This window comes from Branchiostoma lanceolatum, chromosome 2 (assembly GCF_035083965.1).
Source record: "Branchiostoma lanceolatum isolate klBraLanc5 chromosome 2, klBraLanc5.hap2, whole genome shotgun sequence".
Taxonomy (NCBI): domain Eukaryota; kingdom Metazoa; phylum Chordata; class Leptocardii; order Amphioxiformes; family Branchiostomatidae; genus Branchiostoma; species Branchiostoma lanceolatum.
In genome coordinates, this window is record NC_089723.1 from 5440494 (window position 1) to 5464533 (window position 24040).

General features: G+C 39.3%; 1 protein-coding gene across 9 annotated transcripts in view; it reads right to left on the reverse strand.

The window, feature by feature from the left end:
* The window catches only part of LOC136427239 (otoferlin-like), a 216536-nt gene that overhangs the window by 91057 nt on the left and 101439 nt on the right, over positions 1-24040 (reverse strand). For 8 of the 9 annotated variants that reach the window (XM_066416028.1, XM_066416032.1, XM_066416031.1 and 5 more), the window contains 3 exons: positions 17420-17523; positions 14542-14635; positions 7491-7545 (listed from right to left, as the gene is read on the reverse strand). In XM_066416028.1, the coding sequence (XP_066272125.1) occupies positions 7491-7545; positions 14542-14635; positions 17420-17523 (253 nt within the window). Of the gene's footprint in view, positions 1-7490; positions 7546-14397; positions 14418-14541; positions 14636-17419; positions 17524-24040 lie in introns of those variants that run through there. The other variant, XM_066416035.1, reaches the window with a different exon arrangement.

A 24040-nucleotide genomic window follows, 5' to 3' on the forward strand; every position in this document is an offset into this window, starting at 1 on the left:
CCACTTTGACAGATAAAATTACTATGAAATTACCGTGGCAGTGCTCTAAAGCCACTCTAAAGCACAGAAAACACATTTGCGTGGCTGGAGTCAAATTTTCATCTGTGTTTTACTAAAAATAATACCTGGCACAATCAAATATTATGTTTTTACCAGTTCAAACATGCTTTTGTCCTTATTGAAAATCTAGCATTTTCCGAACAAGTAGTTTAGGTACAGGTTCAGGTCCGGACCTGTACCTTAACCCGTGTACCTGTACCTGTACCTGTACCTAAAATTTTTTTAGGTACACAGCTCTAACTGTGACACATTGCAATCAATGTCTTCCCATCATTGTGTAGAAACAACTGAATTATTCCTTACTTTGCCTTTCAAAATGATAGGCTGGTAATTTCAGATCGTATGACGAATCATTAAAAAGACAATTCCTCATACACCAACGACATTAGTGACAGTTCTATAATAGTAGTAGTTCACTATTTATTTCCTGCGACATGTAATCTCAAACAACCATTAAATACAGGTCTGGACCTTGCATTCATTTAGAACGGAGACAACTAATTATGGATTCCTGGTCGGGACATCCATTTCTGCTTACTGCATGAGTGGGCATGTCTGCAGATGAGACTGATGGAATGCCGCAGGCAAAACTTACCGAACAAAAATTCCCGGTAACTTTTTCCAATCAGTATCATGGGACCTACAATGTAGTTTGCCTTCTTTCTTGATACTTTGATAATTGGCAGAAAAATTTCCACTGCAAATTCAAACCCTTCCTAATTCTAACATTTATATGGTTGTCAGAACTTGGGGCATCAGAACATAGGGTTGCACCCAAACCATTATCTCAAAGTTTTTGACCCTATATATAAACTTCATTGCACAACAATTGTGCGAGGTACAACCTATGGCATCTTCTGTATACATGTAGCAACAGCCATCATATGAGACTACTCTACCTTTAAAAAAAGACAAAGTAGTTTTGGATGAGCATGTGCTTTCGCAATTATTGGTGGAACTTCTAATATTGACTCGGAGGCATTTTTTAATAATTGTTATTGTCCTATTTAACATATGGCCCTTTTTCCCCTCCCACTACATGTACCCCCCGCATGTACGATAGTTATGAGTTATAACATTCTCCACCAGCCCTTCCCAATGTATCCCTATAGCTATATATGTTCCAACACCCCCTAACCCAAACCTTAACCCTTACGTACATGTAGGGGTGTCAGAATGAAGGGGAGTCGGAAAATAGGGATGTCCTCAATACCATGACATCAAAGTCATAAAATGTTACCGAGTTGAAAATGAGTTTGCTTTTGGCCCTACATACTGTAATTCCCTGAATATTCACAGTAGAAAAATTTCAGTGTAAGGAAAATGAACATTTTCATTTGAAATTTAACTTCACGGTGGTGGCACGTGATTTACAGTACAGATGGGTTTCACGGTGATTATAAGTTCACGGTACAGAGGTGACCGCGAAAACAGTGAACATAAAGTTACAGTGAAAGAAGCATGAATTACAGTAACATGTGGCCCTGCTTCTGCCTTCCAATACCTCCTGCACATAGTTATGAGTAATAGCATTCCCCACCAGCCTCCCCAATGGATTCCTCCTTCATCACTCATCACACTTTGCAGATTGAAAATCTTGGAGCCGGCCGGCCCTGCGCTAACCTTGGGGCACAATAATATTACCGGCGTCTGTTGACTAATAGGCCCTACAAAACTGCCTATACCCAGGACAAGGGAAGGTTTGATAGCTGTACGTTATGCCTTATGCCAATCCGTGCCTGGCAGGGGGCTTGGGAAACAGATTGGGTCGGTACGTAGCATCTAGGGAAACTTTTAAGCTTCCCTATTTTAAAGACATACTGTAGAAAGGGAAATGTTTGCTGGGATATAATTTTGCAGTGGGAGAAAATGGAGTGTTTGTTTTTTGTTATGTTTGCGATGGAAACAAGAGGGTAGGCAGACAGAAGACAGATGAAAACGTTTGCAGTGGTTTGAGTTTGTGTTGAAAAGGTCACCACAAAAACTGCAACATTTCCCCTTTTACAGTATTTCATAAAAGACGTTATCTTTGACCTGTATATTTATCAGTCTAAACCTGATGCAACCACTTTAGATGTCTACTTTTAGCTTTCAAACATGTCGATTGATAGTACATTAGTTTATAATTTAGTTTTCATCAGCAACAAAACAATAAAGCCATCTTGAATCCATAAAAAAAAAGCATTGACATAGATACATGACTAGGAAATTCCATGCAGGAACACAACCATTACAGCTTTATAGGAACTGTGCATTTTTCATCAACAAGATTATAGGAAAAGGAGGTAAAACAGTCATCAAGAGTTGGAATTTATGTTTGAAAGTCATGATGAGTTGGTAAGTTCATAAATTGTATCATAATTTCGAATAAAGAAAAACAGTTAGAGTTACAAACAGATGATTTGACTTGTGGTGCTAGATATCATGTTGTACAATGTGGAAAAGTTAATTTAGCCCAACAGCCATTTTACAATGTACTTCTCCACACCAGATTTAAAGCAATGTTATTAGACAGCAATACAGGAATATAACACCACTATTCTTGAATTGGAATTGGAATTTATGTGAAAATCATGATGAACTGGAGAGTTTGTAATTGTGTCATAGCTTGAAATATCAAAAAAGCAGAATCAGTTAAAAACAGATGATTGCACTTGAGGTGCTAGATATCATGTGGTGCAGTGTGGAACAATTGAAACCCCACAGTCATTTTACGATGTATTTCTCCACACCAGTATTAAAGGAATGTTATTTGATAGCAACGCAGGAATATAACACCACTACGTTTCAATAAATCTCTTGTCTGACACTTCCCCCATTTCAGTTCCTGTGTTCTAATAACCTACAAAATGATGTATGCTACCAGTTTCCACAACCCCATGCTAGAAAAAAGCCTGCCTCTTATCATGCAGCGATGGACTGTGCCTCAGGACACCGCATCGGGGGAGTCTTCATACGTCAGATTAACTCAGCTTCTTGGCTTTGACATCTTCATGAAAAATGCAGGCAAACTTCAAAGTCGTAAAACGAGATTCAGAAGGGGCTTTGTCGTGATATAGGGGCAACTACTCACCCACCAAACCCCCAACTGGAGAACAAAGTCTAATATCTAACTTCCTCCGGGAACTTCTAGCTGTAATCATATATACGTGGGAGGGAAACATAAATGTTCTCTCTGATGTTTCTTGTTCTTGTTGCCCTGGTATCTTGACCCACTCTTTAGATCTATACATGACATGTAAGACCCATCTCACCAGACCCTGTTTCATTGCAAGAAACCCCTTGTTATATTGCCTATAGGCTATCGATTTAAAACCATTCCTTTTAAAACCTCCGCCTACAAATCTACTTTGCAAGGTGTTTTGTATCTGATAGTAGATTACCATATAGGTAATCTCCCTTTGGGCAGTATGGAATATCCCTAGGCATCTGGTGACAGCTTCTTTTACAATTATAATGGGAAATGTCTTATCTGCTCAAATGCTTAACCCCGCTTTCCGTCACTTTTATCATCTGATGGATATGCAGCTTTATGTGTGAAATACTTTTTGATGGGACTGAATCTGATGACACTACATGCATGCCAAGATGGTGTCTCACATATTTAGACATTTTTTCCAATATAAATGCAGATGCAGACACTGTTCACAGTGGATGTGTGGTTCTCAAAGACTACATCAAGACAAGTTTTACATATACATTCTCTAGAAAACTCAATTCACGTGGCAAGCCCCCACCAGCTTCCAACAAATGAATCCTCTACAAGAAAAAGAATTCACAAAGTGATGTTTGTTTTTCTGTCTGCTGCTTTTAAGCTGTTTTCGAGGTAATCACATTTCAAGCTTAAAGTCACTGTCCTTGGTGCTGAATGTTGTGTAAATGTAAAAAAAAGGTAAAGTCAAACCTGTACAAGTGATAACCTCTACATAAGGACCACCTGGCCAAGTGACCGCTTTTTGACGGTCCCTTAGATAATTTTTCCATCCACACAAGAATGAAAAATCCTGTCTATAGTGACCACCTGTCCACATAGACCAGATTTAACCAGTCAGAGTGTTCTTCTTGGGCTGTTTTTACTGTATGCTATGCACGTTTCTCCACACCAAACTACACACGTCATCATATTTCTCACATTCTCTACGCAAAGCCGGGGTCACATGAAGAAGGTTACAGGTGATACAGGAGAATGTGCCAATACTGAAATGTAGCACATTTCATGACTGCCATATTACTTGGGGTCATCTTGTCATCTTAGAGGGTGATTCGACCCAAGGAATATCCATTTCTCCTTCATTGATGCATCACCGTGGGCATTGCCATCACTGGCCTTCCTCATCGATAAATCATAGCACAATGTCAGATTTCGTCACTCAACAGTTACGTGGGATCACTGACGTGCAGTGGTTACTGACCCTGCCTCTGGACCAAGGGTTGTGAGTTTGAATCTCGGCTGATGGACCTAGGGGTTGTGAGTTTGAATCTCGGGTCTTGGACCAAGGGGTCGTGAGTTTGAATTTTGGGTGTTGGACCAAATGGTTGTGAGTTTGAATCTCGACTGTTGGACCAATGGGTTGTGAGTTTGAATCTCGGCTGTTGGACCAAGGGGTTGTGAGTTTGAATTTCAGCTGTTGGACCAAATCGTTGTGAGTTTTAATCTCAGCTGTTGGACCAATGGGTTGTGAGTTTGAATCTCAGCTGTTGGACCAAGGGGTTGTGAGTTTGAATTTCAGCTGTTGGACCAAATGGTTGTGAGTTTTAATCTAGGTTGTTGGACAAAGGGGTTGTGAGTTTGAATCTCGGCTGTTGAACCAAAGTGGTTGTGGGTTTGAATTTCAGCTGTTGGACCAAATGGTTGTGAGTTTTAATCTCAGCTGTTGGACCAATGGGTTGTGAGTTTGAATCTCGGCTGTTGGACCAAGGGGTTGTGAGGTTGAATTTCAGCTGTTGGACCAACTGGTTGTGAGTTTTAATCTAGGTTGTTGGACAAAGGGGTTGTGAGTTTGAATCTCGGCTGTTGAACCAAAGTGGTTGTGAGTTTGAATTTCAGCTGTTGGACCAAGGGGTGTGAGTTTGAATCTTGCTGTTGAACAAGGGGTTGTGAGTTTGAATCTAGGCTGTTGGACCAAGGGGTTCTAAGTTTGAATCTCGGCTGTTGGACCAAGGGGTTGTGTGTTTGAATCTCAGCTGTTGAACCAAGGGATTGTAAGCTTGAATCCCAGGTGTTGGACCAAGGGGTTGTGAGTTTGAATGTCGGGTGCTGGACCAAGGGGTTGTGAGTTTGAATCTCGGCTGTTGGACCAAGGAGTTGTGAGTTCGAATCTTGGCTGTTGGACCAAGGGGTTGTGAGTTTGAATCTTTGTTGTATCGCTCACCTGACATGCAAGCTACTGGAAAGGGTTCCACTCCTTATGGAAGGACTTTAAGCTGTGGTCCACTGTTCGTTGTACTTGTCAACAACAGATAGGGGACACTGTACATCATGTGTCTTCTCTGTCACAAGTAGTGGAAGAGTAGCTCAACAGTTCATCTACTTCATTGAGCTAAACTGGTTAGAGCTAACTTTCACTTTCGATTTGTATCCTAGCTGTCTGAGGCCTATGGTATTCTTGCATAGCAGTCAGGCCAGGAAGCTGAATATTCAGTTTTGACAAGAGAGTAATTCATATGGTAATCAAGTAATTGTATGATGTGAGGGCAAGCAACACAGAATTCAGCACCGTGGAAAGGACCAATGCTATCTTTTTACAGCAATAACAATGACTACAGTGGCTGTGAATCCATAGAAGAAGTTCATTTGAGCTAAACTGGTTCCAGATCATTTTCAATTTGACTAACAATGCAATGATGTTTTTTTGCATCAAAAACTATGACTACAGTGGTGGTGAATCCATAGAACAAGTTTGTTAGAGCTAAACTGGTTCAAGATCACGTTCAATTTTACTAATAACAATACAATTTTACCCTAAAAGAGTACTCATCCATTTTATTTTTGACAAGTGAGTGACAGGTGATGATAGGATGTGAGTAACACCTATAACATGAATCAACCCTAATGTTGTGTCAGAACAACAGTAGAATACTAACACTGTTCATCAATCATGCGGACCCAATGCAGGTGTTGTCTCCTATTTCTCAAACTTCTGACAGTTTCTCCCATGGTGATGACAGAGACAAGCGAGTAACAGGTTGTGATAGCGATAGGGTTTGAGTAACACTTATGAATATGAATAAGTGCTAATGTTGTGTCAGAACAACTGTGGAATACTCATACTGGGCATCGATCCAGTGCAGGTGTTGTCCACTTTTGCTCAAACTTCTGACAGTTTCTCCCATGAGAAGTAATTGAATTCTCCATCATATGCATGGTTAAGTATGGGTACACTGTCTTCAGCTACTGTAATAGGTTATTTGTGAGGAGATGTGCATGTACATGTGCAAGTAGACAAGAAAAATACCCAAGATCTATGAAAGGCATGCGCAAGTATTGGATAAAATGGTATGTGTACACATGAACCGTGTGGAGTGTTGATGTAATAGAAGCCCATTTCATTGTTACATGAATATACTTTATGTGATGCTTAGATGTTTGAGTTATGCTTATATATTGTATGTAATGCTTGTTACTGCATTCATCCAAGATACAGAATAAGCGCAGACACAAGAAACTTAAAAGTATCCAACATACACTCCTGTGTCTCTTTATTTGTTCATTGTGTATATTCCATTCAATCTTTCATTTTCACTCCTCCATAGACACTTCTGATACTGTTGATACTGCTTGGATGCCTTCTTCAGTGTCAGGCTGTTTTGATGAGGCCGCTATTGAATTGTGCTATGCAGTTTTCTACAATGGTACAACTCTTGTTGGTGTAAGAGGCCAAGATTGATAGATCTACAACAGGAATTTCAGTGTCACACATGCATCAAACCATTCACATCCAAGTATTCCCTTTCACTCAGAATGTGCATCTTCTTCACAGACTTCCATTTTTATCTGTGACAACTCAGAATACAAATGCCTCCTGATTTCAAGATTGTAATTCAAAATATACTTTTAAGAAAGCATTCTACTTTGTGCAAACTTCAAGCATACTCTCTAAGCAGAGGATGGGTTCCAGCAGGTTTTTGACCTGTTTTTAGGCGTTTTTGTCGGGCTTTCTACTTTGTCTGTTTTTTTTTGTCTCGCCAACTGTGAGATAACTGGCGAGACCAAAAAAAAAGTAGAAAGCCCAACAAAAACGCCTAAAAACATGTCAAAAACCTGCCAGAACCCATCCTCTGCTGGCAGAGTACTCCAAGCGTACAACTTTGTAACAACTTTGGAAGGCATTGTATATGCTCATGTGGATTGACTCTATGAAGAAGATAATGCACAGTACAAAGTTGTTGTAATGTGTATATCAATAGGTTATATCTGAGAGTTGACTTACCTGAAAGTCTTGGGCTTTCTGTGATCCAGTCTCGATCACGGGAGTAGGCTTGGACCTGAGAATAAAAAAAGAGTACAATTTCTGTTGGCAAGGCATTCATAGAATGACATTTTATCAGCATTCTGACAGTACATTTTGACATGACTCTGGAAATGATATCTACTGATCTGGAACAAAGAGAAATATTCATCATCATCATGTAATATTGCAAACCATATTTCAATTCTGTGACACCACTTCAAGAAAAGTTCTCAAATAACATCCCTTACTGCCTCACACCTTGACAAAATTTAGTAGATATCAAATATGAAATCTTAGTTCATCATCCATTATGGTGTTGTCTTCTTTAGCTACATGTATAAATGAAACTTTTTATGACAATAAAAAAAGGTAAAGCAGTCAAACCTCAGACTGAGGACAAAGCATGACCCTATGACAATATGTCAACAGCAGAATCATAAATCTCAGTATAGAACTCTCATTATCAACCTGATTTAAGATATCTTATCTCTCGTGTCGTGTATATTTGTCAGGAAATACAGAGTTAGACATGGCAGAGCCATAAAGCATATAAGGCAACTCATATATCATGATTCACTTTCTGGATCTTTTTACTTGACTTTGCCAAATACCAATGAAAAGCAGCTGATGCTTTTATATCTCGTTGGAATATGCATCTTCCTGTCATTGTTCAATTCCAATCTTAGAACGTAATCCCCTTTCCAGACTTTCCGGGTAAAGGGATTGCCGCAAAGGAAAATGGATCCTCTCCAGTTGAGCTCTGCGAAGCGTCTCCTATTCAGTCTGTGTCAAATTTGATTATGTCATCGGCAATGAGATTTGCACAGTGGAAAACTTTTCTAATTGAACTTTCAGTTGCAGAAAAACTGTTTTAGGCCACATGTTCACATGATGACGATTGCTGAACAACCGTGGAGCAACCAAATTTAGATTTGTGAGACTGTTAATTTTAAAATCGGGATAAGATGCATGATGCAAAAGTATGGTTCAAAGACTAAAAAACATGCAACCAAAAGAAAACGATCATTGTCAATTTGTCTATTCATTGTCATATCTGTCATTTGGTTGAGTTAATTCATTTAGTTGTTCAAAAGTCACTCAGCGTCACAACCTTTAGTAGAAAAAGGGTTGTACAGATTCATGGGAGCCAGTCTGAAATGGAAGGTTTCCATGTCTGTCATTTCTTAATAAGTTCATTGTTGTTCAATCGCTCAAATGACTAAAAAATATTAGAACATATACATATATGCTAGACAGTTTCCAAGTTAATCAAAAAAGGTCTAATCTAAAAATGATAAAAAACTTTGCAATCAATATTAGATGGTGATATGAGACCCTATTTTGTCTTCCCATTTTACAGTCAGTGCAAATAAAGTCGCTAACACAGCTTCACTCGACAGTGACAAACCACAAGATGACATTCCTGACTTCTGTTTGAGCTAGCTGCACAGCCTTTGTCATTTTTCACTCATCAAAACTGATTTGAGAGCATTGATGTTTCCCTAATGTTCATCCCCTGTAACCCTTCTAGTGTACCAGCCTAATTATAAAGTCTTCTCATGCTCTGAGACTTGCAGTGTTAATTCGGTACTGTCACATTTCATGATTCAGTTTCCCGTTGTGAGGCAGACTGTCAAGTAAGCAAGATCTACTTCGTATCAAAGCTGACGTGATTCCCTACTGACTTCCTTGCAGCGTACTTCCTGTAAGTAATGTAATTTTCGTGTCTGTGTTATAAGTTGGTAAAAGGCTTTAGACTTCTCTCATTAAATATGGAGAGGGGTCTTACGCAATATAGCATTCCATGTTGTTAATCAGGGCTCTCCCAAGAGATTGTAACTTTTGAGGTGTGAGAAATTACAGAGCTGCTTTCACTGCCGGATGTTTCTTTAGCATAAAACACAGTAATCCTATATTGAAGCCAGCATATAGGGATTATCAGGGTGCATGTGTTGTTGGAATGACTAGTCTTGCTTTAAATGTTGAAGTACAATAGTTCTTGAAATTTTTGCGGTAACTTTACATTTGCGGTTTTCGCAGTGACGGCTTTATGGCGGACTTTAAACCACCCAAAAATGTCAGTACTGTCTCCAGCCCACCTACTTTTTTGTTTAAATCATGAACTTAAAACCACAGCGAACAGTCCATTTTCTCCCTACCGCAAAATTAGATCCTTGTAAACTTGAATCCATCTACAGTATTCCAGATGTTGGAGCAACATCGATGAAATATTGTTTACTTCGATTGTTCATTTATTTCAATCTGTTCTCTTCAGCGAGGGTGGCTCAATTCCATTCATTAGATTGGTAAATTGTTTGGCTCTGTATAACTTTTCTGCAAAATCATGAAAACTTTTACACAGGTACATGAATACCCTGTGATGATATGGTAGACCACTGCATGGATACAAAATTATCAATGTGTACTTCTACTACTACATGTAAATGTTGATATTAAAACATAACACTGTAGATTTTCAAGAAATATTAAACTTTTTAGATTAGGTAAGGTCTTTCTACATGATAAATATAGTATGCTTTGATGCTTTGAGCAATTTCATGCTTTCTTCACTTTGTATGCTGGCTATCACTACTTCCTTGAACCAATTTCTGCCGCCTTTATGCGTCGTGACTTGGCAACTTGCATTGACGTCAACAACTTATAGGGTCAGACGAAAGGCCAACGACTGTCATTAAATATTACGTGTCCCCGTGGCTTTGACTTAGCAGGTGCATGTGGATCCCCTAGGCAGATAGAAAGCTTTTTGTAGGTTTTAGCAGCGCGGACATAAACTTAGTAATGGCCTTTTCTTCTGTGGGTTAAAGACTTGCAGACTGGGTGCTAAATCTGCTTAATGCAAATCTGTATTCATTGTGTGCATTCACTTTTTGCAATAAAAAGACAGAGGGTGAAAATCCTCTAGGGGGCCCAAACATACACCACTTACTCTCTGCTCCAAGAGCTACAATGTATGTACCACATTTCCAATTGAAATCTGCGACTTTACAGAAAAAAAATTTGGGTCGTTTTTTTCTTCCAAAACGTGTGTATAATATACTATAAGGCCTGTTTGGAGCATATAACGCGGTTTGCCGTGTAAAATTCATTCTTTGACCATAGCATGTTGAGAACACAAGCTATCAAAACCAGAAGTTATGCTGCAGTACCACGGAAAGCAGCCAGGGGGCCAAAAATCTAATCGTGTCTTAATCTTGCAAACACCTACCAACATACCAAATATCATCAAGATCCATCCTTGACTTCTCAAGTTATGCTGTCCACAAACAAACAAACAAACAAACAAACAAGCAAACAAACAAACACACAAACATAACATTCTTGACAACCATAAAAATCCACCAGATCATTTTATGATGTTGACTGTTCGTTTGACAGAATTTAAGGATTTAGGCCTTACATGTCCCTGAATTGATGATTTTGACGACTGAGTCAAGGGAGCCTGGCTAATATACTTTTCACAATTGTCTCTGAAATATTGCTTTGTCAGAAACCCACTTTCAATTGGCCTAGTTTTGTTGCTGCAATAGATGAGTGTGATTGAGGTTAATACTGTGACAGATTTTTGGTATGAACTACTTTGGACCTAATAAAGCTGAAAAACTCAAATGAAGTACAGTCAAACCTGGCCAAGAAGACCACTCAGGGGACTGATATAATCTGGTCTATGTGGACAGGTGGTCACTATTGATAACATTCTTAATACCTGTGTCAATGGGAAAAATTATCTAAGGTACCACCAAAAAGTGGTCACATTGGTGGGGTGGTCCTTATGTAAAGGTGAACACTTGTACAGGTTTGACTGTACTGTATATCTATGGCTAAGGGGTCCTTATGTAGAGGTGGTCACTTGTGCAAGTTTGAATAAATATCAATGGCCAAGTAGTCCTTCTGTAGAGGTGGTCACTAGTACAGGTTTGACTGTATATCAATGGCCAGGTGGTCCTTATGTAGAGGTGGTCACTTGTTCAGGTTTGAATGTATATATATGGCCAGGTGGTCCTCATGTAGAGGTGGTCACTTGCAGGTGGTAGCCAAAGTTGACCGTAAACTTTCCACACGATGCACATGATTCAATGTTAACAAGCAGCCCATTTCATCTTCCTTCTTATGGCCTTGGTGCTTAAATTTTTGTTGCTGTTGAACCAGGCCGACCATGCATGCTGCTCCCTATCCCCTGGGTAGTATATTGCACGAGTTGCTGCACAATGGCATCATTTGCTGGACAATTTAGGCACGGAAATGCGGGGGAGACCGGACATAAAAATCCCTTTGTGGGTTTGGCGACCTTCTCGAACTTGGTACAAAAATGACCTTGTGAAGGTCATCGCCAGTGGTGTTGGCACTTGTTCAGTTCAAAGTCACAATTTGCGGTGGGTTTATCGTATGCAATGAAAATTGCTACGTTCTTCAACAGCTGAAGAGTGGTCTCTAATCATAAAGTTTTACGTCGTATAAATGTAACATGAACAAGACTGTCTGCTGAGCAACCGCTAAGCTACCAAAGAGTTGACAGATTGCTCAACGAATTTCACAAAGAAAAATTTCTGAAACATTTTGTGTGTTTTACTGTCTTTTAAATCAGAATTTTCATCTTGCATTGAATTCCAGTTATGAAATCAAGGGTTATACAAATCCAATTTTGGTTTCTGTACAATTACTCAGTGATCTCCATTTATTAGTGATCTCCATTTATTAGAACTGACATAAGTAACATTGAATGTCAAGACAAATCTGCTAGAAGAGTCTGCCAAATGTTAATGAAAATGAGCATCAGATACTGTAAAGGCAGAAATGTTCACGGTGGTTTTATGTTCACGGTTTCTGCAGCAACCGTTTCACTGCAAACTTAAAACCACTGCAAACATTTTTATCCAATACTGTAGAAGTGTGTGACTATAGTGCTGCCGCAATCTTAAAACCACCGTAAACACTCCATTTTTGCCTTAGCGAGAAAGAAAAACCATGCATACTTAAATGCATTTACAGTATATTGAAATAAAAAAATTACATTAACATACTGGAAGATATATTGATTCCAGTCACACAAACTGAGAAACTCATCTCCATTGCAATTTCCTTGGCAGAATGGCTTCACCAAAACTTGTTATAAAACACGCCGTGATAAATAGAAGGATAAGACCTGATCGTAATAGGTTACCACAAAAGCGGCCCGGGAAGCAGGCCATGCATGATTGCTTGTTATTATCAGTGACTCTCAGTCACCAACTTTTGTAATGAGTGTATTGTACGTTTGGAAAACCGATAGGTCTTGTCACTCTTCCAGCTTGGCAATTTGGCAATAACGTGAAATTAGACCTTTCTGTATCTCTGCCAAGATAAGGAGGGGTCCTTTTGAGGGTAACAAATTTGTGACTAGACAGCATGATAAAAACAGGCATTCACGAAAGTGAAATACGTCGATGAAGGCTAGACATCCAGGTGATAAGATATGCGAGATAACAGTTACTCAAGTAACTGGATAAATTTTGGAAACATTTAGACGTTTCAGATAGCATCCTCTGTCTTTTGTCAGTCACTTGTGGTTCACCAGGTTTTAACCCAAAACTATGAATTGATATGTAAATGAGGTAAAGAGACAGTTAACACTTTTCTTCATGGTGTATAGTTGTCTAGAATTAACAACAAGAGGGTGATGTCTGTCTTTACACTGCTGTACCCTAAGCCATGTTGAACACTGTGATTGTGCGAGATGTCATTTTATCGCCGGAGATGGTCCGATTCAAAAATAGAATCACTTTGTGGCAAACAACATTGGCAAGGTCAAGGTAAATTTCCAACATGACTTGAAATACCAAAGTGCTAGACCATCCAGAACAGTCAGGCTATCATCCATTTCCATACTGTAGTATGCAATCTGCAGTTTTATTACTCCCTGCTAGGGGGCTCTTTTGTGCCATTTTGGATTGGACAGTACATGTCTGCCATTCTCTGCTGACAAAGAAAATGTCTTCATAAATTCAACTTCTAACTTTATATCTGGTTTATTCTTAATCATCTGTCACACCATTCCCATTGACTGAGTTCATCATTTGTAGCAATCAAAAGTTATACTTTAGGAAAAGAAGTTCAAAACTTTAACATGCTTGATCTCTTGCATAATGGGCATGTGAGTTTTGGTAAGTAGGCAGTTTAGGTGGATACAAAAGTCTTCAAATACTACTTATGCTAAAGACAACCTAATCTGCATTATAGGCTTCAGTGGTATGTATCTCTTACCTGGGTAAACTCTGTCCTTTGACCATACTTGTAACTAAAGAAGCTAGTATTGTCTTCTGTAGAGGCAAACCTATGTGTATTTACCTTTATAGCACAAACTTGAACTGTAATTTCCAACACAAAAACTTTTCACTGTCCAACTCCTTTCTCCAGGAAGGAGCAACCCACCACTTCTGTGACATCATGTTTAATATTCAGATAAAATATGTTACTCTTTGAGCAGTGGGTCGTAGAATATGGGTGAGTCCAATTTTTGTGTTGAAAATTACAATTTTTTGCTTCAGAGTGATTTTTACTAACACGGATGAACTTTCAAGCTACTCACTTCTTGTTGGTGATGTTCTAGTTGAAGCTTATCACAGCAGTGGATCATGAAGTTTGTGTAAGTCTTGGTTATTGAATTCTTGTGTTAGAGAGTACAGTTCAATTTTGTTTCGGAATGATTTCTACCAACGCAGATGAACTTTTGAGTTACTCACTTCTTGTTGCTGACGTTCAAGTTGACACTCGTCATAGCAGTGGATCATAAAGTTTGTGAAAGTCCTGGATGTTCAACTCTTGTGTTAGAGAGTACCGTTCAATTTTGTTTCAGAATTACTTCTACCAACACAGATGAAGTTTCACTCACTTCTTGTTGGTGACGTTCTAGTTGACACTTATCATAGCAGTGGATCATAAAATTTGGGTAAGTCCGATTTTTGTGTTAGAAAATACAGTTCATGTTTGCTTTATTGTGTTTTCTACCGACACAGTAAATTTTTGAGCTACTCACTTCTTGTTGGTGACGTTCTGGTTGACACTTGTCATAGACACGTTGTCTTGGGAGCCACCGCCGCCATCTTTGATGTGGATCTCGTCTGTGGAGCCTTTAAAAACACACAGAACAGTGTAAGGTAAAGAAGTCATCCTCAATTGAGATGAAGCATACTGCTTTTTCAAGTAGCTAGATAGTAGTAGTAGTATTGCAATACGGCTTCGCTATGGTTCCCACTTTTAGGCAACTACTTTTCTTGATAAGTGTGTAAGTTGGGTTCTTTTATGTGCAAAGGTTTCAATTATAGGAAAGCTTTTAAGCAAAAAGAAACAATGCCACATCAGGAGCCCTGAAAATGACTTGTCATCATACATCCAGTCAGAATACTGACGTCTCATCCCCTGTGACAGAACGAATGATAGAAAAAAGCATGCACAGAAAATGGAAGGATAAAATGTAAAATCAAGAACAAAACAGTCCAAACTAAAAATGGAAAAAAATACCAATGGATTTGTTTGATTTACATCTGTATTTGTTTGATTTACATCTGTAGCACTGAGTAGAACTGCTATAGGAGACCTAGTGCAGAACTGTAGGAGGAGACCGGGAGAGGTCCGGATGTAGTATAACCCAGAGATGAGAGAGTAGCTAGGTTCACATTGAGCCTTCAGGTTGTGTGGGACCATTCCGTCCTGTACCTAGAGTAACAGTCTGGAGTGCATACAGTCTAGAGTACAAGGCCAAGTCCATTGTCACACATCTTATTAGGTAGCACTGTGTAGTAATAGTGCATGGGTTCAGCTGTTTCAAGCAAAATTAAGCAAATTGATTAAAACTTTGACTTTGATTGAAATATTGACTTCTAATGACCTTTGACCTAGAGAAAGTCCAGAGAAACTGGGTCAGATAACTCAGGAGAACTGAGCAATTCGGTCAAAAATTTCAGTGGGTCAAACCCAACTGGTCTAGATATAGACAAAACTAGTATTGTCTCTAACTTGTTACAATTATGTCAACTACTGTCCACTGTCACATGTATGTCTCCTATGTTTCTATCATGAACTTGCAATTAGCCTTCAGGCATGAACTTGCAAATAAACTGCCATAAATTTTCATCAACTACAGACAGAAGTTGGAGGGCTGTCCCTGTGGTGTAGTGGTCTGCGCTTCTGTTACTCTGCCACATCTGGTTCAAATTACTTGGACCAGAAGGGCCGGGGTTCAAGCCCTAGGTAGGACACCTCTGGACAAGAGGCGCATTGAGTCATACCAAAGACTTTATAAAATGGTACATACTTCTGAAACAGTATGGAAGTTAAGCACACTCCACTGCCAGTGGACTAGCCCCCTGCTGCAGTGATTGCACCACAGTGTGGCCCGGGGCTATGAAACGGGGATGGGCAGCGCTCTATACACCTTATGGTGTGGGAGGATTTTAACTAACAGACAGAAGTTGCCTGAATTTTCCCACCCATAGACCCACTGCTCTCCCAGATTTGAGAAGGATAAAATTCTCTCCTCCTGTTCCCATCATACATCTGGTCTCATCCAATTCCAAACTTTTAATGTGCAGATGTTGGGGGAGATATAGGACCCCCGGGCTCGCACGTAATATGTGCCTGGGAAAGCTAATTTCCTTTTCCCATCAATCTCTGGCTACAATATTGCACGCTGGGATCAATATGCCGCGGCGTTCGTGACGCAAATCATTGATTAAATGCCCCAGGGCCATAAGCAATGGGCGGCACTGTGGTAGGATTGATGGATCCGACATAGCGAGGTACCGTTACCCATATGAACAGCCCCATGCCATTGGCAGTGGAGATATTAGATGCTGCTCATGGTGCTACAGACTTGGCATTTGTCATCAATGAAGCACAAGGGTGCCACTATTCCCCATAGACTTCAAGTTGTCTCTATTGTTTGGTAAGCTAATTGTGAAGGGAAGACTGGAGAATGTATATTGAAAACCAATAGGTGCACCTGCTATGAGAGTGGAGTAAACCATTTGACTTTGAAGCATGAACTATTTTCCGTTTCATGTTTTGCAGCATATTACAGCACCCAACATTCACAGTAGATCACTCAACAAACTTATGATAACTTCTAACTAAATCTTTTGAAAGCAATTATCAAAGAACGTGTATTATCACATTAGGAGATGTTGAAGGATCCAGACTATCTGAACCATACATTTTTATCTGACTGCAGTACACGGCCATGTTGGCAGATGGCGTCTGTGTATAACCGGTAATGTGTGATAATTCTACCGGTACCTCTACCTATATTTTTGGCTTGATATATAAGTTCAACAAAATCATGACAAGTATTTTCCTTAAATTCATCTCAGGTACTTAGAACAGATTAATCAGGAGACTTTTACACACAATCATTGCTTTTACTGCTTGCAATGCGTGTTCTGCTTGCAGAAAATTGCTAATGTATCTCTACTTTTCTTTTAAAAAGTAACATACTATATACATGTATCTTGAAAATTTTGCAGTAGTTTTATTTTTCACTTTTTGGGGTGATCTCTCAACTAAAAATTCATGACACTGCAAATAAGCATTGACAATATCACTATGTGAAAACCTCCTTTTCCCTTCTGCCTCAAAAATAAAACCACTGTGAAAGTAAATGAATTTACAATATTAGTTAGTTGCACCAGTGCAATGGTCTACCAGTGCGTAGAGTGTTACAATATACCTTTTATACTGCATCTTTTTATTGACATCTTTCCATTGACATTCTAATAATGGGTTATAAGAAATGAATAAACCTAGCAAGTTTTAAATATTAGTCAATGTTGTGTGCAATGGATGATCACTAGACTTCAGTTTGGAATACTATTATTAATAAATGTTGTGTGCAAAGAATAGTTGTTGTATTTTCTCACCTAGACTCATGCGTGAGCCGTACTGTGACACAGAGTCCACCCCTCGAGTGGATCTGCCTCCATGCTTGGAGGGCGCCTTCTTCTTTCCAAAGATTCCTTTGGAGCTGAGGAAAAAAGAAAGACATGTTTAATCAAAATCTGTAAGGACAAACTCTAGCAAGTTTTACAGTTGGAATGCATTCATGTTGGTTACACCCCCATGTCCTGACACCCCAATGTTCTGACACCCAAAACCTAAACTCTAACAGAAAACATAGACATCCTTCATTTGTAACTCATTGATATTCTTTTATATACGTTTTGTCCTTTTTCCTCTCTCTTGAATAAAGAAACAGGAGCACATTGTGCTTGGATAAACCCAGCTTGATTGAGTATAAAATGAAACTACGGTAACTGTATTTCTTTCTACCAATTCACAGCAACCAGACTTACATTGTATTAACCATACAGTTTATTCATCCACCCTAACCTCCCTAAACATCCATTATTCCTAAAGCTTCACATACAGTATATTACATACAAAAATCAATGATTGGAGAAAGCTAATGGTTTATTGAATTAGGCATAAAATTTGAAAGACGTCCATTCAAGTATGGCCAGTAGACCATCAAGCGAGCTGGCTACTTCTGACATGGTTTCAGGCTGACCTACCAATTATGTAGTTCAAGCAATAGCCTTTTTAGTTTTTTCTTGGACTGTCAACTTCAATGAATTAGTATCTGTGAGTACTCCAAGAATAGATTCTGGACATGCTTGATATTCACATACTGTTCATGCAGAAATGTTTGCAGTGGTTCTATGTTTGCGGTTTTTGCGATGAACTCTTTACCGCAAACTTAAAACCACCGCGGAAAGCTGTTACATTGTGTGACTGTAGCGCTACTATTGTTTCAAACGATAACTCGAAACCACCGTTAACACTCCATTTTCTCCCTACCGCGAAATTGAATGTCCACAAACATTTATAATATGCTTCTTTCTTCTTTTTTTTTTTGGTAACCCCAAAATTTTGGGATAATGACAGATCTGATCCCAAAGTATTGTACACTCTTATCTTAGCACTTAATATGTTCCTTCCCCTTTGATGAATAATCATAACTGCCCCTTAACATGTATCATAGTCAGTCCTAAGCACCATAACTCCCACAAAATCAATGTGCAAGCAAATATCTGCGCATTGTAAGATCGATGAGGCAAATCCTTTAATCCTAAAGATTGATTTTCTTCTATCGGCAAGCAAAAAACTCAGTAGCACGATATGTCTTACAAGTTGTTCAAGGTTTCAACCCCCCTGCATCGATCTTGTAGGCTTATGTGAATAGATCAATAGGGCTACTTTGAAGGGACCCATTCTTAAGTTTATGTAACAAATCTGCATAATGTTGTGGTGCAAAATAAAAAGTTATCAAGATAGAATTTCAGCAGGTTACTCAAGACAACACTCCAGTGCTACTACAATATGACTGGACTCATATATGATAGTGCTAGTGTAGGTGCAGGTAACATGTGCCATTTCACAAGGTGTTATAGCTACAAAACTTGTCTATGAAGAAAGAGAATGCTTTTCTCTTTCTGTATCCTAGCCATCTTAAGTCTTTGGTATTTTCGAATAGTAGGCAGGCTATAAACCTAATAAACAGTCGGTTTTGACGGGAAGAATTGAGTGATGGCAAGCAACACAGTCTTCAGCACCGAGGAGAGGACCAATGCTACCTTTCTATAGCAATAACAACAAGAGTTCGCAAAAAGATCTCACACCTCTCTGTGAAATATTTAGAATTTCTTGTAAGTCTTGTTCAATTATAGTTCATTAGTTATGCAAATAGGCAAATCTTTTTTATACTTAATAGTTATACTCTATAGTTTTATGAAGTGTAGTTCTCATATATTGACCATGGTAAACTCCAAGTTCACATCAGCCCTACAGCATTGGCTATGCCTAGACAGTCCTATTGGAGAATGACAGTCTCTGCCACATAGGTCATATTTGTAAGCTGACTCAGTTCTATCAGTCAGCTTTTAAGTTCATGTGTGTTATCTTTTTTATTATTACTATTATTTATTATTGGGTAGGCCGACTACTCTCTCTTCGCAGCCAGGGGCTGAATTGCTAGGAGCGCACAATTGTCGGGGCTGAATTGCAAGGGTCTGGAGAAGCCATTTGGCGCTAACTCAGGTGACCTCAATACGACAAGTGCCCCATGTGCGGCCAAAGGACTGTAGGTTTTGAACCACTCACACCGGGAAGGACCCCTACTCTTTTCGATAAGTGTGGTGGGTTCTTTAACGTGCTTGTGGTGTGGCTCTCCTCAAATATGGGACCTCCATTTAACGTCCTATCCAAGGGACATCCCTAACTGAAACTAGGTACTCATTTACACCTGAGTGAAGTGAGGAAAGTTGTGTAAAGTGCCTTTACTAAGGGCACAACGTCAACGGGACAAATCAGGGAACCCCGGATTCGAACTCAGTACCTCTGGGTTCTGGGGCCAAACACCCTGCCACTACGCCACCGTGACGCCACTATCTTGATTGGAATGCTGTGAAAGCTGCATGAGATGCTTTACTTGTAAAATAACGATCATTTAAATCTCTGATATGGATCCAGAAAGACTCGCAACCAAATACCTTTGGTTTACTTCAATCTTATTCTTCCATTAAAGTAATGAATGTGCACCATAAAGCCGTATCAAAATACGTCCCAATCTCGCAAAGTTCATTTCCGGATCCGAAGATTGATTGGACGGAGGAATGAGGCTGCTTGTCGTCGTCCTTCCAATCAAGGAAATTGAAGTTCAATTGCAGCAATCTCCGCAGCACTTCATCTCTACAAGGATGTTACGGGATGCGGCCGTTATTCGTGATACACAGGCGAAACTACAGACAGGACTAAGGTCCAAGTTACTGAGAAAACTCATTCTTTCCTCAAGACCTCAGTAGTAAAGATTACTTAGAGAAACTCTTCTCAATCGCCCTTCAACGCATAGGAGACTATCGTCCTTTACACCCAATTTCTACCAGAGGCTGAGTAAAGATTACACACATCTCTCTCATCTCATCCATCCCTCATTTTAACTATTTAACCGTTGGGCATCACATACAGAAGATCCGGCAATCAGTTCTTGCCTACTGACAAGGCACCCTTCTGGGTTCTCTGTTTTTTGTTAAGGTTTTACTTAGTGTCATTCCTGTCCATTCACTGTAAATGCAGAAATAGTTACGGGGATTTAATTTCATGGTAGGGAGAAAATGGAGTGTTTGCGGTGGTTTTGAGTTCGCCTTTGAAACAATACTAGTGCTACAGCCACACAATGGAGAGGCTTTTTGCGGTAGTTTTAAGTTTGCGGTAAAGATTTTACCATGAAAACCGCAGACATTTCTGCATTTACAGTATCATCCTTCGGATTCCTTCCATCATTTTCCTGCATGGTTCCTTAATACACACATACACTGTAACAAAGGTCATTGTTCTAAGATACTGAGAAACTTATTCTTTCCTCAAGGCCCCAGTAAAGGTTACTTAGAGAAACTTTTCCCAATGATCCTCAAACTTTTCACTAGAGGCTGCTACTACTTGGAGACCAAAGACTTGACACATTGCTCAATGAATTTCATAGATAAAATACACCTATAGATACATGCACACCTTTGACGACTGGCTATACATTAAAGACATGGCACTCCTCCATGCTTGTAAATATCTTATAAATTTTTATACAAATATACCCAAAGGTATGGGTAAAAGAATTAACACATCCAATGGATCAACATTGGTTCCTTAAGTCCTTTCGTCCCTTATTGTTATTGCTGTGGAAAGGTAGCATTGGTCCTCTCCTCGGTGCTGAAAATCGTGTTGCTTGCCATCACTCCAAACTGGTTATTCACTAGATTTCTAGCTTGATGATGTTATCAAATAAAGGGTTGATGAGGGTAGAAGGTTTAACAAAGTCAGCGGAAAGCACAATTTACAACTCTTGCAAAGCTTGCTGACCACAACCACTGATGAATAAATTATAACCAATCCACAACGATCCTGCTGACCACTAAAAAGGAAATTTTGCTTCCACCTATTACCAATGACAGATGGGAAGGACTGGTTTCATCAGGAACTTAGTTAGCACGTGTACCTAAATTGAGAACAGTCCATCAGTCACTACAGGGCAATCACCCTTCCACTCATCCATACAGTTCATACAAGCAATATAATTTGGGTAGTCAGGTTGAATTGCCAAAAATAGAACACAAACTCTTCATTGACTTTTCGTTCTGCCAAAATGTATAGAAAAATGCCCATAGATTCATGATGCCAACAGGGCATGAGAATCCAAACTGTTGAAATTCATAACACAACAAGAGCTATGTACCCCCAAAAAGTCATGACCACAGCATGTCCAAAACACAACATATTAAAACAAGAAGCTCTGCTGCAGTACAGTGGAAAGCTGCCAGGGGGCCCAAATCTTCTCACTTCTATTTTTGGTCCCAACCTACCCACATACCAAATATGAAACCAATCCATTTAGCAGTTCTTGAGTTATCTCAGTGATAAACAGACAGACAAACATTGCCTATTCGTAACTAACTTTCTTGACAAAGATATTAAATGGAGTCCATACTGCTGACGTTGCTGCCAACTTCCAGCAGTGTGGGTAGCCAGCTTTAAATTGGTAAAAATGAAGCACGGACTCTTCACTGGCTAGTTCTTCATACAAATATGTGAAATAAATGCCCACAAATTCCGTAACAAGGCATCAGAAACCAAACTGTAGAAAGCCATAACGCAACAAGAGCTTAAAATCAGCCACCCAAAAATCATGGTATGTTCTGAACATGAGATATCAAAACCAGAAATTCTGTTGCCCATTAATTCCTTAACAAGGCATTAGAAACCAAACTGTGGAAAGCTATAACACAACAAGAGCTATCTACATGTACCGCCCAAAAATTATGACCACAGCATGTTCAGAACATGAGATATCAAAACTGGAAGTTCTGCTGCCCATAAATTCCTTAACAAAACGTCAGAAACAAAACTGTGGAAAGCCATAACACAACAAATGGGGTCCATACTCCTGGCAGCCAACATCAGTGTGGATATAGACTGTGGCCTGACCTGTGACCCTATCCTTTTACCGAGATGAAGCCGTCAGGAGTACATGTTCGGCTTGATTGAAAATCTGTGTCACACTTAACTGGACTGCCGAAGGCCATAACAATTTCATCTGCTGCTTCTGGGAAGGCTGGAGACAGATGAATCCAAAGTACCATTCTGTCGCTTTGGTAGTAATTTGTTATACCACAAGGGAGTGTGTGTTTTATATAACTGCAGAAGACTAATACATACATATTGCTGTAAAATTGCAGAAAAGATTATGACATATATCGACCTCGCAATAAAGGCCTTTATATTGATGCAGTGACCTAGAAGTCTAAATTGACTAAACTCAGGAAAACGTTTTATAAGACTGAAGGCAAGAAAGCTTCTGGCTCATAAGATTGCATGGTAGTTCTCAATGTACGGGGTTCAAATACTTTTTCAGAGATGAAGTTTGTAGTTTTGCTTCCCAATGGCTTGAGTAGATATTACCCATTCATAATTCATCAGCTTGTTGTTTTTGATCACCTTGTAGTGCCTAGTGGCACATAGGGCAGCATGTTTTCTTGCTGTTTCTGTAGCAGGGTATATCTTTACAGGGAGAGGTTGCTAGCCCTTCCCCTTAAATGATACCTCTTTGAACACGGGACCCCCATTTTACGTCCTATCTAGATCTAAAAGAGGGGTGCAGCTCCAACCAAGATGTCCTGAACCAGGATTGAAGCCGGGTCTCCCAGTTAGCAACTAATTGGAACCAGGAGTTCAACTGTTTGGCTGCTACCAGTTGAGCTACAGGGACATCCCTAATATTCATCAAGGCCAATCAAGTTTCAGAATCAAACAAAACAACCGTCAACAAATATAGAATACCATACTTCACATATACAACAGGTTTCAAAAGAACTGATGCTACAGACAGATTTGAATATATCTTTTGATTCAACCGCTCGCACAATCAAAAATAGCTAAATATATAAAAGACGGCTTTGTTATTACAAAAAATACTGAAACTAATGATTAGCCCCACCGACCCACCCAGACCCACCATATCAAAGACGTATGCTAGCACTTGATGTTTTAGTATTTAGGATGTTAAGTTCTCTGTTATGATACTTCTATTTTATACCATGTTGAATAGTTGTTGCCATACTTTGTACCGTGTACAATTCTTGTGCGATAAAGTTCTTTTGTATAACGAGTGCTGCAATAAATAGCAAACCCATTGTCCACTGATTGACAATCCAGTACCCCAACACTTAATATATATTGATTATCTTTCCCACAGAGGAAATCAAACTAAATTGAAAGCGATTGTTCTTCCTGGCAGAAAGTTCCAGAGAGTGAAGAATATTATCAGTCCATCTTATCCCAACCTCAATCTGCCAAGATAGATGTAATTCATCTTATCTTCACGGTAGCAAAATTTCAAGGTGTAAGGAAAATTGACATTTTCACTGAACTTTAACTTCACGGAGGTGGCAAGTGAAGGAATCATAAATGATAACAACAGTTTTTTTCACGTTGAT